Source organism: Carcharodon carcharias, chromosome 2 (genome assembly GCF_017639515.1).
Source record: "Carcharodon carcharias isolate sCarCar2 chromosome 2, sCarCar2.pri, whole genome shotgun sequence".
In the NCBI taxonomy this organism is placed as follows: domain Eukaryota; kingdom Metazoa; phylum Chordata; class Chondrichthyes; order Lamniformes; family Lamnidae; genus Carcharodon; species Carcharodon carcharias.
This window is the reverse complement of record NC_054468.1, coordinates 132722122-132737887: the sequence shown is the minus strand read 5'-3', so window position 1 is coordinate 132737887 and position 15766 is coordinate 132722122. Positions and strand designations below refer to the sequence as shown.

Sequence of the window (15766 nt, the reverse complement as noted above, 5' to 3'; positions counted from 1 at the left end):
AATTGGCCAAGTTGGGTTTGTTTGGACATGACATACCTGGGCAATTTTCCACATAGCTGGGGAGATGCTAGTGTTTAGTTATACTGGAACAGTTTGGTTACGGAATGCAGCTAGTTCCGGAGCACAAGTCTTCAGTACTATTGTCGGAGCATTGTCAGGGCCCATAGCCTTTGCAGTATCCAGTGCCTTCAGCTGTTTCTTGATATCACGTGGAGTGAATCAAACTGACTATAATGATATCAGGAGCTGGGTGGCTGTATTCTTGCGAACATTAACAAGAATTGTACATAGTTTTGCTGTACCAGAACATGTCAGTGCACCAAAGCCTGTGCAGGGGCTGGAATAGCTTGGAGATAGAAGGACCTAGTTAGTGACTTCAGTGTATCCAATTCTAAACAGGTTTCAGCAGAGGAGCAGTTTCTTTTGCTTACCCTCCTGGTCTGGGAATTATACCTAAAACAAAGAACAAAAGACTCCTCAGTGTCACTCATAGCCCAGTACCTGTACTCTCATTTTGGACTCAGAAGATTGGAGTCCTGCTCCAGTGACTTAACCACATAATCCAGGCTAATACTCTAATAGGAGTAGGGAGAGCTGCATTGTTGGAGGCGCTATCTTTCAGATGAGATGCTCTCTCAAGTGGAAGTAAAAGATCCCATTTCTTTATTTTGAAGAGGAGCCAGGGAGATTTTCACTAGTGTCCAGGCCAATATTTATCTCAACCAAATTCACTAAAATAGATGACTTGGTTGTTATCATATTGCTGATGTGGGGCTTTGCTGTGAACAAACTAGCAGCCCTGTTTCCTATATTCTGTCAATCCTGAGATATGAAAAACGTTAAATAAATGCAAATTCTTTCATTTACTAATACATTGTGGAAACAACATTCCTGTTTTCAAACCATTCTTTTCATTATTTTTTATTTTCCCTTTGCTTCCATTTACCTTTTCTTGCTCTGGAGACTTTGGTAATGGTGAACAAGAGGTAGAAAGGGCCATTTGTAAACCAGACCAGGGAACACTGGTGCAGCAGAAAGCTGAAGGTCCCTATTCCAATGGACTCAAATCCAACACACTTTTTAACCACACCCAGATTTAACAAACGCAATTTTAAGAAACTGAATATATTAAAAATAAATCAACTTCATCAATAGATCAGGTTGGGTCCCTTGAAAACAGTACAATGGATTGAGAAGGTATCAATAACTGAGTACATCCAGTAGGTCATTGTTTTACTGACTGTTCCCCTCTGCTGGCTTCACTAAAGAGAGAATTTTGAAATGCAAAGTCAATTTAAATGCCCAACAAATCAATGATACAAAAAGGCCAGGCCATGACTTTGAATGAGGGAATCGCCACACGAGCACCATGCGAATGTTTTGATTTATTCTTTTAAATCCTCCCAGGTTTTGTTTCAAACCTTTGACTTGAGTGCTCATAACTTCAGTAAAATTCTCTCAGCGCTCATGCACAAGAAAATTGCTGACTTGCTTACATGTAATTACTGGTATTGCAGTCAAGAGAATAACCATCAAATTAAACAGTACTGGCACACCTGTTAAAAGGCGTTGGTGGAAGAAACAGTGCAAAAGCCTACAACTCCAAACTAAGCTCTGCGCCCTGGAAACAGCCAAGATCACAAAATGTCTAGTGTAAACAAATCAAAATGTTAATCTTTTCTTTGAAGAGAAGACAAATATATAATTATATTAAAGAAATCTACATTAAAAAAGCTGAAGGTAACAGACATCAAACATCCTCTCAGTTAAACACATTTTAATAAGGTACACAGTAATTGCATTTTATAAAGACAAATGTAATGCAAGGCCATTGCCATAATAAACGCTAATCTGATATGTGGGCAGAAGTATTAAACAAAAACACATCAGCTTAGATCGCACACACTGCCCATCTTGATAACTCGCAGGCACTTAACGTGCTAAGCTTTAGGTTCATTAGGAGGAGGAATCTTCACATCAGAGGGCTCCACCCCCCAGATCTCTCTGGCATACTGCTTGATGGTTCTATCACTTGAGAACTTGCCACAGTTTGCTATGTTTTTAATTACCATCTTGGTCCATTCCCTTGGATTCTGTGAATAAAGAACAAAATTGATTTGCAAAACATAACTAGGAAAAAAAACCCCTCAGTAAAATACACAGACAGAACAGGCACGGTACCAAGGCACAGACAGAAACGGGACAGACTGACAGAAAATGACAGTCAGAGACTCTGACAAGAATAGGTACCGAGAGGCTGAGGCACTTAAACTGAGATACACATACAATCTATACAGAATATTTATTAACAGATAATTAACATCAATACTTTTCGGATGACATTTTACTAACCCCTGACTTGATTTGTGTAGTGGCCCATAGAACAGTAACTGGGATCCATAAGTGATGTATTATGTGGCGCTTGCCAACATCTTAAGGTGAAAGGATTTTGTTCTATTTATTAAATGCTCAAAGTTCCAAACTTTAGAAAAATTTCAACTTTCAAGATTGTACTTGTGATTGCTCAATGAAGAGAGATGGGGGACTACAGATTTAATGATCACTGTTTATGTCGATCAGTACCTTAGAATGATCAATAGTATTCTGAATCAAAACACATCTGATTGTATGCCATAACATTCACTGAATGTTACAGTACAGAAACAAACCACTGGTTCATCATATCAGTGCTAGTGTGTTTTCTTTAAGGAGTCTAATCCCTCCCTGGAGCTGTTTTATTATTAGTGCTTGCATTTTACTTTTGTGCTTGCTGCAATTGTTTAGACCATTTATAAGCAAGCTTGATTGGAATGAGGGAAATGTAACCTGATAAGGGAAATGTAAACAAGGCATTTAACTTCACCTTGTGAAACTCAAGTTTTACATTTCTTCCCAGAGATAACCAGAATGTTGATTGGCGAAATGGGTTAGGTTTTCACCCTGGGAAATTAGCTCAAATCTAGCATGACGGAGCTGATAAAAGTCATCTTTGTTATTTAACCATCAAGGTTTTACATGAAATTAATTTGTACCATTTCAATTCTGATCATAGACAGCACCTGATGAAGTGTTCCATGCTCCAACACTAATAATCCTCTCTGTGATGAGCATAAAACTCATTGATTAACGTGAATCAAATACCTGATCATCAGGCATTCAACTGCCTTCGCTGCAGATCTCATTAGTTGCTTGACTGAGGGGCTTCTATTTCTCCGTCTCTCTCTGCTTAGATATAACTTCAGAATTTTCTCTGAGTGCCCCAACTAATACTTTCACATTCAGTTTCCTACATAGGATGGTGATGTGCCTTTCTTGCTGAGTGGTGTGATTTCTGTGATGCTAGACTCTAGCCCTCTTTTCTGGGTGGGGCAATAATCGGTGATGGGCAACCACAGCATTTCCTTCAATAAACCTGTCCCTAGCATTTATAGCAGCCCTGGTGCACTGGTAAAACCACGCAATGGATAATAGTTTTTGGGCACAGTAGATTGTGGGTATTGTAGCTATCGTTAACAAATGACTGATGGATTGGGTGACCAATGGTGGAAGCATGGGGTTGGAGCAGTTGCAGGTCATGCGATGCAACCTCCCGCAATATAGCCTAGAGCTGACAAGCCACGGGATGATTCACCAAATGTATTTGGAGAGTACATTAACACAGTAAGCCCTGTAGGAACCTCACCTTATAAAGCTCACTAACTTTCTCTTGACATTTGATGTATGCTTCAAAGTCAGCAAACACTTTAAACCTGAAAGAAATGAAAACCAAGATTAAGTGCCCAATGCAACGATTCTGCAAACAACCAGTCCAAAAAGAGGTTTATATTAAATACACCAATACTTAAAACACAAATATCAGATAGAAGCATGCAGTTAATTGGAATAAATAACTCAAGTTTGTGTATGCATAGCCAAGGTTTCAAATGAGAACTTTAAGAATATGCCAAAGAGCATTTGGTATGTTTTGTCTTTTGAAACCCCAGCTAAATTAATTTCTGATGAATGGACGCAAAACCTGGAGACAGCTGAGTGAATCGTAATTGGGGTGGAACCTGAGAATTCGGTGGAGGAGGAGGAAGGCAGTTTCTCACATCAAACATGAAAGAGTGGAGCTGGAGAACCAGAGGATGCTAAAGTAAACATTAGGTTAAATATTTGGATACCTAATATTTAGGTTTATTGTGTTTAGTATCTCAGTGGCTCTTGTTAAGCGAAGTAATTATTTTCATGGCAGGAGGGACCTGTTCAAGGCAAATGGGTTGGCACCTGAACAGAGCTGGGACAAGTATCCTTGAGTGCGGGTTAACTAGTGCTTTGGGGGAGGATTTAATCTAATATAGAGGGGGTTGGACATAAAGATGTGGTAGTAAAGCCTAGAAACCAAGTGCACAGAGGACTGGGAGTGACTTGTTAAAAAAAAAACAGAATCAGTTAGAATCATTGAAAATACAAAGAGGTCTAACTAAGGTTTAGCATGCATGTGTGTAAATACGCAAAGTATGGTTAATGGGGCTGGTGTGCTGTAGGCACAATTAGCAGCATCAGCATGTGATGTGGCAAAACAGGTCTGGCTCATAAAAGGGAGAAAATTGGGTGCTTAATATCCATGGATAGAAGCTATTCAGGAAAGATAGAAAGAGGAGAAGCAGTTTAGATTAAAGTAAATATTACAATGCTAGAAGGAGAAGGCCTTTGAGAGGTTAAAGACAGAATCTATTTAGTTGGAGTTATGAAACAATAGTGTAGCTATTATGCTGCTTGATGCACTTTGCAGGCCACTAAACAGTGGGATGGAAATAGAAAAGCTGATTTGCAAATAAATTACTGAGTTACAAGAATAAGGAGGAATAAGGCAAGAAAGAAGATTTCAGTGAACTGAGAAGGGATCTGATCTAGGTGAATAGGAGTCAAAGTCTGCCAGGCAGAAATGTAATGGGAAAATGGACAGCCTTAGAAGAGGAGATAGCTTGGGTGCAGTTGATAAGTACATTCCCACAAGGGCAGGCAACCAAAGCCTGAGCTTTCTGGATGAAAGCGGCACTGGGGTATAGGATGAAGCAGAAATAGGGGACATATGACAAGTATCAGCTTGATGATACAAGAAACACATTAAGGCTGAATGTAAAAAATACAGAGAAGTGAAAATGAACTAAGAAGGGCAAACACAATAGAAGGATAGATTAGCCGCAGACATAAAAGGAAATCCAAAAGTCCTCCATTGGCATACTAACAGGAAACGGGTTGTCAGGGGAGCAGAGAGGCGAGTGTGGGACTAAAATGGAGACCTTCTGGCGGAGGACGCAAGTTTGGCTGAGTGTTTTGCACTGGTGTTTACAAAGGAAGAGGACTTTGTCAAAGTTCTGGTAAACAAGGAGGCTGTTGGAATACTGGATGATAAAAAATAAGATAAAAAAGGAGATACTAGAAAGGCTGGCAGTAATTAAAGTGGATAAGTCACCTGCTCCAGCTGGGATGCCCCCTAGGTTACTGAGGGAAATAAGGATAGAAATGAGAGGTTCTGGTCACAATCTTCCAATCCTCATTTGATAATAGGGGTGATTCCAAAGGAATGGAGGATTGCAAATGTTTAAAAAAGGGGCAAATGAAGAACCTGTAATTTCAGGCCAATCAGCTTAATGGCAGATTTGGGGACATTTTTAGAAATGATATTCTGGGAGAAAACAAACAGCCATTGGGCAAGCAAATGACAGCCAACAGTGATTTGTTATGAGCAAGTCCATACAACATATTATGACCTGGACGACATTCAGGCATCGGCTGTTAAATAAACATTCGTGTCACACAAGGGCCAGGTAATAACCAGCTCACAATGAAGAAATAATCTAACCATCTTCCCTTGATGTTCAATGGCATTATCATCGCTGAAACCCCCACAATCAACATCCTGAGGATTACCATTGACAAGAAACTCAACTGGACCAACAATACAAATAGTGGTCACAAATAAGGTCAGACGTTAGGAATTCCGTGGCAAGTTACTCACTCGCTGTCCTTCCAAAGCCTGTCCACCATCCACAGGGCACAAGTCAGGAGTGTGTTGGGTCCATATGACATGAAAAGAAATCCAAAACTTTATTCTTTTGCCATGTTTAAAAAATGGACTTTCTGCTGAACCAAAAATGTTGGCTGCTACATGACAACAGGACTGGCCCTTTTTTCTGGCAGCTAACACCAGGAAATACCAGGACCAAAAAAAAAAAATCCTGTCAGCCTGTGGAATCTTTCAGCTCATTGTACGGACCCCTTGCATCAATGAAAGTAGAAGAAGTGCAGAGAAACCAGCTCCCCAGCCTGAACTTTCACAAAAGAGAGCGATTGAATCTCATTATGCCTGTTGTTAACAGACTCATCTCACACCTGGGCCTGTCCAGGTTCATTTCAAAATGGGACCATTGAGGGAACAATGGAATTCTGGCCAGAAGCACAGAAACTGGTTGTCAAATTGCAATTAACTATTAATGGGCCATGTCACATGATCCAAGCCTCTGGTCTTCTGGGCAGTTTTAGCATTACATCTTTGGCCTCACAGGCAGACTGCTGTTTTAACATCAACTGGAAAGTACTCCAGCCGCCCGGGTGAGCAAGCAGTGGGCCACCATCTCAACTCCTTGAAGCCTGCTTGATTTTTAAAAGTCTCTGACCAACGCCGGCCAAGAGCCTAAGCAGAGAAAGCCCATCGTGTTGCAGCACCATTCGTTTCAAAGATTTTTATGTTGTCATCTTCAACCAGAAACTCATTGGGACTGAACTTAACCACAAAGGAAACACAGTCTTGATTTTGACTTCTCGGATTCTTTAATATTCATTTCTGTGGTTCTTGTTCTGTTACTATTTATAGTTATAAAATTTATTTTTTTATTCCCCCCCCGCCCCCCCCCAACCTTTACTGTGTGTGTGTTGCAGAGTGCGAAGTTGCAAACACTCCTCCTCCTGGTTTTGAAATTAGAATAAATGAACCATCTGTTAATCATAACAAGACTTTGCTGAGAATTATTAATAAATTGACCAAACAAACTGAGGGTTTGGGAGAACACACCCCAGCTGCTTAAGGACAGTTGACAAGAGGAAGGTAACGGTTTGCCTGTCTCTCTCCTGTCCGTAACAGGAATTGGGGACTTGTCTCAGATAGACCCATTACAAGCAAACCAAAAGTTAATCAAACAAGAAAGATTTGGACTCCACTCAGATTAAGACACGATCAGAATCTGATATAAAAGCAACCAACTGGAAGCTAAGAGGGAAAAAAATTGGTGGCTGGGATGATTTTTAAAACCCAAGAAAATTACAGCAGCAAATTTCCTTCTCCTAACACTAAGAAAATGGCAACTTTTGATAAACAGGTATGGGTAAAGCAAGGAAATTTAAATGGCAAAACATTAGCATTCCTGAGCACAGAACAACTTAAAGCAGTAGCAAGGGAGGTAGAATTGAAACTACCCAATAAGGTGAAAAGAAGTGAACTGATCCAGTGGCTGGGTGAGCACTTAGACTTCACTTATCAACCAGAGCAGGTAGATGGGGAGTTCAACTGTGACTCTGAACCCCAACCCCTAGCCAAATTTGAGCTGGAAAAGCTCAGAATGCAGCTATGCTTTCAGGAGAGAGAGAGAGAGCTAAGGAAAGGAAAAGAGAGAATTCCAGCTCAAAAAATCTAGAATGGACTTAGCAGATCAAAAGGTGGGGGCAGGGGGAAGGGGAGAGGGCGGGTGGTGTGGGGTTTTGTGGGGGGGGGGGGGGGGTAGGCGTGGCGGGGAAGAGATGGATGGCGGGAGTGGGAGTAGAGCACAGACGGGACTGGGAGGCGAAGAGAGGGCAGACGGGATAAAAGAGCGGGAGGGGGAGAGCAGAGAGAGCTGGAAGCTGTGAGGAAAAACTTCTCTCTACTTGGGGTCAGCCCCTATCTTCCTACCCCAGAACCAAATCTCTGAGGTCCTTAAATATGTTTTGAATTTGGGAATGAATCTCAGACAGTGACTTGGAATGCTTTTTCATCAGTTTTGAGAAAGTGGCAGGATAGCTAAAATGGCCATCTGCCGTATTTTGCTTTCATCAGATATCTGGACTTTTATAATTCAAGGGCAGCTATCAGGGAGAGCCCAAGTAGTCTACTCCATGCTGACTCCAGACATGTCCAAACAGACCAAGGCTATCATCCTTAGTGCTTATGAGCTAGTCCCGGAGACACAATGCTAGCAATTTCATAACATTCGTAAGAAACCCATGCAAGCCTACAGAGTTCGAACGGCTGAAGCAAATTGCATTCGACCGGTCGGTCTGCTCTTTAAAAATATAGCACACCTACGAGGGATTGTGTGACCTGATATTGGTAGAGGAATTTAAAAACTTCTTACCCTCAAACCTAAGGATGGACTTGGAGCAAAGGATCCTCACAGTCAGGGACGCAGCTGTCACAAAAGACAGCTACGACCTCATCCAAATGCTTAGAAACTCAGGCAGGCACTTTCCAAACCTCCCCTCTTTTGATGGCACTTTCCAAGCCCACGACTCTACCACCTAAAAAGAGGAGGGCAGCAGACAGATGGGAATACCATCACCTACAAGTTCCCCTCCAAGCTACACATCATCCCGACTTGGAACTATAAATCACCCATTGTTCCTTTACTGTCGCTGGGTCAAAATTCAGAACTCTTGAACTACACTGCAGGTGTACCTACACTGCAGTGGTTCAAGTCACATCCCATGTACACATTTTTAAGAAATACATTGCATAAAATAAAAACAATTTGTCAATCAAAGCTTCTTATTTCACTTATATGAAGTGACAGAACCAGTCATGTGGCTGAGCCTAGTGCAGAAAGGTTACAAGGTGCATAATCAAATTGGAGGCAAGTGTAGAGATCACTCTGTGAATTTATCACAATCATATCTTAAGGAAAGAACAGCAGAAATTGTTGAAGGGATACTTCCTCACTCTGACAGCTTAATGGTACTTAGTGTCTAAGCACCAAGATTCAGTGTAATGGAAAATGGAGTTTTGACTGGTCTATTATACTTGGTTTCTCATCTCAGCTGTACTGGATGAGAACACAAGACTCTACCTGGGCAAGACCTAGTATCAAGCATGCATCCAATTCAGAGCCCAAGTTATTGGTACACCAGGTTTAATACATCAACTATTCAACATTAGCTCTCACTTAGTACCTGTATGATCTGGCTAGCTGAAATGTCATGGGTGACAGCTTGATGTGAAGAGGGAGCTATCATTACTAAAAATCAAACAACCCAGAAGGCCCCAAGGCCATGCATGACATATTCTATTATATAGTGCAGAAGGTTTATTTTAACAAAAGTCATCAGGTACACACTTTGTAAGAAAGTATTTTTAAAAATATTTTGGAATTGGGTCCTGAAACCTGGGATTGCTGCAGAATTCTGAGGGCGAATTTTATAACAGCTCTCAATTTCAACATACAGCAGGGAAGGATAAAAGCTAGGGAAAAATATACATACTTGTATATATATATACACTTGTGTAATGCATCCAATAGTAGAACATTATTACTGCATTTGATGTGGGCATCTCTAGCATCCCTAGTTGCCTAACTTTGGTGTAACTAAGTGCTTTCTAGGTCGCTTCAGAGTGGCAATTAACCACATTAGTGTGGAACTGGAGTTGCATATAGGCCAGGCTGGGTAAGGATGGCCAATTTCCTTCCTTAAAGAACACTAGTGGACCAGTTTGGGTTTTTAACAGTGTCATGGTCACATTTACTAGGTTTTTAAACAATTCAAATTTGCCAACTGCCATAATTGATTTTGAACTTGTTCTCTGGATTACTCATCCAGTAACATAGCCACGTGTTACCATGTCAGTGAACGTCCATCAGTGGGTATATCTGTCTGATGCCAGTTACCTGTCATGATGCATCAACATGTTAACTATATCTTTAAATAGCTCTGGCTCTTTAGGGGAAAAATATCCAACGGAGATCTGATCCATGGCTTGTCTCAACTCTGGCAGCTTATCGAAGTAGTCTCTGGCATTGTACCTGCACAGGACACAAAATCAAAGAGTAATTTGTACACAAGCTGTTCTTCCACAGGTGCAATTAAGGATCTTTACAGACAGTGGGTGGCCATTTGGTCTATCAAGCTTTTTTGCTCTTCATGGCTGATCTGCATCTCAACTCCATTTACCCATCTTTGCACAATAAGATGCAGCTAAATCATTTCATGGGCTGCCAAACGCTATGTCTTTTAAGGGTCACTTGAAACAGATGAGAAACTAGAAACACCACAGAAGAAAATATCAGATAAGAATAATCAACTTTCACAGCAATGCTCCTCCTGTAATCGTACAGGAATACTGATGGGACAAGATTTGGACTGTGTCCCTGGGAACTAGTTATCTACAAATTCCATTTACAATTCACAATCACATTCATGCTGTAAATGAACAGGCAGGCAAAATGCATCACCTCTCACTTCTCAGCATTAAGTTCCATTTGCCACTGCTCTGCCCATCTTACCAGCCCACCTATATCATCCTGTAAACTAAGGCTTTCCTCCTCACTATTTACGACATCACTAATTTTCGTGTCATTTGCAAACTTATTGATCATCCATCCTATATTCACATCTAAATCATTAATGTACACTGCAAACAGCAAGGGTCCCAGCACCAACCCCTGCGGTATGCCACTCATCAGAGGTTTCCAATTACAAAAACAACCTTCGACCATCACCCTGTCTCCTGCCACTAAGCCAATTTTAGATCCAATTTGCCAAATTGCCCTGAGTCCCATCGGCTCTTACCTTCTTGACCATTCTCCCACGTGGGACCTTGTCAAAGGCCTTACAGAAGTCCATGTAGACTACATCAACTGCACTACCCTAATCTACACAGCTAATCACTATTTTCCATTAGTTTCCCTACCACTGAAAAGAGGCTTATTGGCCCATAATTACCTGGTTTATCCCTATTATCCCTCTTGAATAATGATACCACATTCGCTGTCCTCCAGCCCTCTGGAACCTCTCCTGTGGCCAGAGAGGTTTGAAACTTAGTGTCAGAGCCCTGCAATCTCCTCCCTTGCCTCACATAGCAGCCTGGGATACATCTCATCTGGGCCTGGGGATTTATCACTTTTAAGTCCACTAAAACCGTTAATACCTCCTCCCTTTCAATGCTAATTTGTTCAAGTATATCACAGTGCCCTTCCCGATTTCTAAACCTACATTGTCCTTCTCCAAACTAAACACAGATGGGAAGTAATCATTTAAAACCTCACCTACGTCCTCTGGCTCCACGCACAGATAGCCACTTTGGTCCCTAATTGGCCCTACTCTTTCCCTGGTTATCCTCTTGCCCTTAATATACTTATAAAATGCCTTGGGATTTTTCTTTATCTTGCCTGCCAGTGTTTTTTCATGCAACACCACCCCTCCCCAACCCCCACTTCGCTCTCCTAATTACTTTTTAAAAAATGTCCCCCTCCACTTTCTATGCTCCTCTAGGGCTTCTGCTGTTTTCAGCCCTCTATCTGTCATAAGCTTCCTTTTTTACTTCTTATCCAATCCTCCATATCCCTTGACATCCAGGGTTTCCTGGACTTGTTGGTCCCACCCTTCACCTTTACGGGAACATGTTGGCCCTGAACTCTCACTATTTCCTTTTCAAATGACCCCCACTGGTCTGATGTAAATTTTCCTACAAGTAGCTGCTCCCAGTCCACTTTGGCCAGATCCTGTCTTATATTGAAATCGGCCTTCCTTTAATTCAGGGCCTTTATTTCCAGTCCATCTTTGTCCTTTTCCATAACTACCTTAAATCTTAGAGTTAAAAGTCACTATCCCCAACTCCGTCACTGACACTTCTACCACTCGCCCAGCTTCTTTCCCTAAGATTAGGTCCAGTACTGCCCCTTTTCTCTTGTAGGACTTTCTACGTGCTGGCTCAAAAAGCTCTCCTGGTTGCACTTTAAGAATTCCGCTCCCTCTAAGCCTTTCACACTAAGACTATCCCAGTTAATATTGAGGAAGTTGAAATCCCCTACTATTATTACCCTATTATTTTTACACCTCAGATTTTCCTACATATCTGCTCCTTTATCTCCCCCTGACTGTTTGAAGGCCTGTAGTACACTCCCAGCAAAGTGATTACCCCCTTTTTTTTCTAAGTTCTACCCATATGGACTCATTTGAGGAACCTTCTAAGATACCATCCCTCCTTCTGCAGTAATTGACGCCTTGATCAACAGTGCAATGCCTTCTCCTCTTTTACACCACCACCCCCCACCCTGTCACGCCTGAAGATTCTATACCCTGGAATATTGAGCTGCCAGTCCTGCCATTCTCTCAACCATGTCTCTGTGATAGCAACAATATCATATTCCCATGTGTTAATGAACACCTCAATTAATCTGCCTTACTTGTAAGGCTCCTTGTGTTAAAATAGATGCAACACAGTCTTGCATTACTCCCTTGGGCCTCAACAGGTATATATTTGCTCTGCCTTCCAGACTGACTTAGTTTCTCTTCTTTATTTGGCTGTGCATCACCCCCTACTGTATCTCCACTCTATCCCAACCCCCCTGCCAAATTAGTTTAAACCCCCCCAACAGCACTAGCAAACCTTCCCATTAGGATGTTGGTCCCGTTTTGGTTCAGGTGCAACCCCTCCGACTTGCACAGGTCCCACCTTTGCCAGAAACAGACCCTGTTATCCAAGAAGCTAAAGCAGGAGTGCTACTACTGAACCATGGCTGATTCTCGATAAAGAGAACAAAGGATCAAAGGACTTGAGTGTATTTAAGACCGAGATAGACAGGTTCTTGATTGGTAAGGGGATCAAAGGTTACGGGGAGAAGGCAGGAGAATGGGGTTGAGAAACTTATCAGCCATGATTGAATGGCGGAGCAGACTCAATGGGCCGAATGGCCTAATTTCTGTTCCTATGTCTTATGGTACAAAAGGGATCTAATCACTCTGTTGCTGCAAGTCATCATGTTAATTTAATACCAACCCCTTTTTATCAAGTGCCTCAACATCTTCCACTCTCATCCCAAAGATGAAGAGGTTCTCCTCTCCTGCCTCTTCTGCCATTTCTACGTTAGCACCATCCATGGTCCCTATTGTCAGGGCTCCGTTCAGCATAAACTTCATATTCCCCGTGCCGGATGCCTCTGTACCAGCCGTTGAAATCTGTTCGGACAAGTCTGACGCGGGGATCACTGTCACGAGAAATGAAGGGAGAGGAGGAAAAAAAAGCAACAGTTTAGCTCCATTGTTTTAAAATGTTGACAATGCTTCACTTCTCTTTTTAATGGGTTGGTTCTTTCAAATTAAAGTTTCAGCCTATAGCAACAAATTACATATAGGGTCTTTAACAAAGTAAAATGCCCCAAGGTCTTACACAGGAGTGTAATTAGACACAAATTGATACTGAGACTCATAAGGCGATATTAGGTTATCACCAAAAACCTGATCCAAAAGGTGAGTTTTCAGCAGGCTCTTAAAAAGGAGAACAGAGGTTTAGCGAGGGAGTTCCAGAGCTTAGGGCCTATATAGCTGAAGGCACAGCTGCCAAAGGTGGGGTAAAAGATTCAAATTTAGAGAAATACTCTTACCAATTATTGTCAATAGCTGTTTTATTACCATATCAGATTAAAACTTAAATTTATATAGTGCTTTTCACGCCTCATAACACCCAAAAGCACTTCACATCCAATTAAGTACTTCTGAAGCCTGTTCACTGTAGGCACACGCAGTAGCCAATTTGTGCACGGCAGGGTCCCACAAACAACAATATGATAATATCCAGGTCATCTGTTTTAGTGATGTAGGTTGAGAGATAAATATTGGTCAGGACACCAAGCAGAGCTCCCCGCTCTTCTCTGAAAAGTGTCATGGTATCCTTTACATCCATCTGAGAGGAGAGGTGCAACCTTGGTCTAATGTCTCATCCTAAAGTGCAGCTCTCCCTCAATACAGCACTGTGGTGTCAGCCTAGATATTAAGCTCAAATCTGTGTACATGAGCCCACCCTGAAACACACTTGAAACCTTCTGACTCAGAGGTACATGTGCCACCACTGAGCTGTGCCTGACACCAGAGGTAAATTAGGAAGAGTCTTAAGTTGATGACAGAAAAAGAGCAAAAAGGACACAGTTGACCGAAAGTCACAGTTCAGCTTATCTGTAATTGGACACAAGGCAGTTTTTTTTTCTTTAATATTGCTGGAAGAAATGAACAACACGACAGAGGTGTTCCACTGATGGAGTCGTTTTGCTATATTTCTCCGTAAAAGTGAAAGAAAATCATGGAAGTATTTTGTGTTCAAAGTCCACACTGACTCTTGGAAAAAAAGGTAGTTATGATTCACCTGAAAAATTGTTGGGACCAGATTCAATAGTAACATTCAAAAGGTTACTGGGTGAATACTTATACTTAAGGAAAAAAATGCAGGCCTATGGCGAAAGAGCAATGTAGTGGGAATAACTGAATATCTCTACCAATGACCTGAAAGAGGGAAGATGGAATAATACATCATAGATGGAAGCAATTCAGTCAACTTTTGTACTCTATGGAAACTGTCTCAGAGTCAGAGGTCTACAGCACAGAAAAAGGCCCTTCGGCCCATCAAGTCTGCGCTGGTCAAACAAGTACCTAACTATTCTAATCCCATTTTCCAGCACTAGGCCCATAGCCTTGTATGCCATGGCATCGCAAGTGCGCATCCAAATACTTCTTAAATGTTATGAGGGTTTTGCCTCTACCACCTTTCAGGCAGTGAGTTCCAGATTCCCAACACCCTTTGGGTGAAAAACTTCTTCCTCACATCCCCTCTAAAGCTCCTGCCCCTTACCTTAAATCTACGCCCCCTGGTTATTGATCCCTCCACCAAAGGAAAAAATTCCTTCCTGTCGACCCTATCTATGCCCCTCAATCATGTCCCCCCCTCAATCTCTTCTGTTCCAGGGAAAATAACCCCAGTCCATCCAATCTCCCCATATAATTAAAACTCTCCAGTCCAGGCAACAATCTGGTAAATCTCCTTTGCACTCCCTCTAGTGCAATCACATCCTTCCTATAATGCGGATTCCAGAACTGCATGCAATACCAGCTGTGGCCTAACCAGTGTTTTATACAGTTCCAGCGTAACCTCCCTGCTCTTATATTCTATGCCTTGGCTAATAAAGGCAAATATCCCATATACCTTCTTAACCACCTTATCTACCTGTCCCACTACCTTAAGGGACTGGTGGACATGCATATCAAGGTCCCTCTGATCCTCGGTACTTCCCAGGGTTCTACCATTCATCGTGTATTCCTGTGCCTTGTTTGTCCTGCCCAAGTGCATCACCGCACACTTATCCAGGTTAAATTCCATTTGCCACTGATAAGCCCATCTGACCAGCCTGTCTATATCCTCCTGTAATCTAAGGCTATCCTCCTCACTATTTACCACCCCACCAATTTTCGTGTCATCCGCGAACTTACTGATCAAACCTCCTACATTCAAGTCTAAATCGTTTATATGTACCACAACAGCAAGGGACCCAACACCGATCCTTGTGGAACCCCACTGGACACAGGCAATCAGTCACAAAAACACCCCTCGATCATCACCCTCTGCTTCCTGCCACTCAGCCAATTCTGGATCCAATTTGCCAAATTGCCTTGGGTCCCATGGGTTCTTATCTTTATCAGTCTCCCATGCAAGACTTTATCAAAAGCCTTGCAGTCCATGTAGACCACATAAAATGCATTGCACTCATCTACA

At 41.9% G+C, this 15766-nt stretch overlaps 1 protein-coding gene across 1 annotated transcript in view; it reads right to left on the bottom strand.

The window, feature by feature from the left end:
• Positions 1-1762: 1762 nt before the first annotated feature.
• Positions 1763-15766, bottom strand: part of pygb (phosphorylase, glycogen; brain) — a 116438-nt gene continuing 102434 nt past the window's right edge. The window contains exons 17-20 of the mRNA XM_041214438.1: positions 13007-13214; positions 9897-10031; positions 3683-3749; positions 1763-2093 (exon numbers count right to left, since the gene is read on the bottom strand). Coding sequence (XP_041070372.1) covers positions 1941-2093; positions 3683-3749; positions 9897-10031; positions 13007-13214 — 563 coding nt within the window. The 3' untranslated portion in view covers positions 1763-1940. The remainder of the gene's footprint in view (positions 2094-3682; positions 3750-9896; positions 10032-13006; positions 13215-15766) is intronic.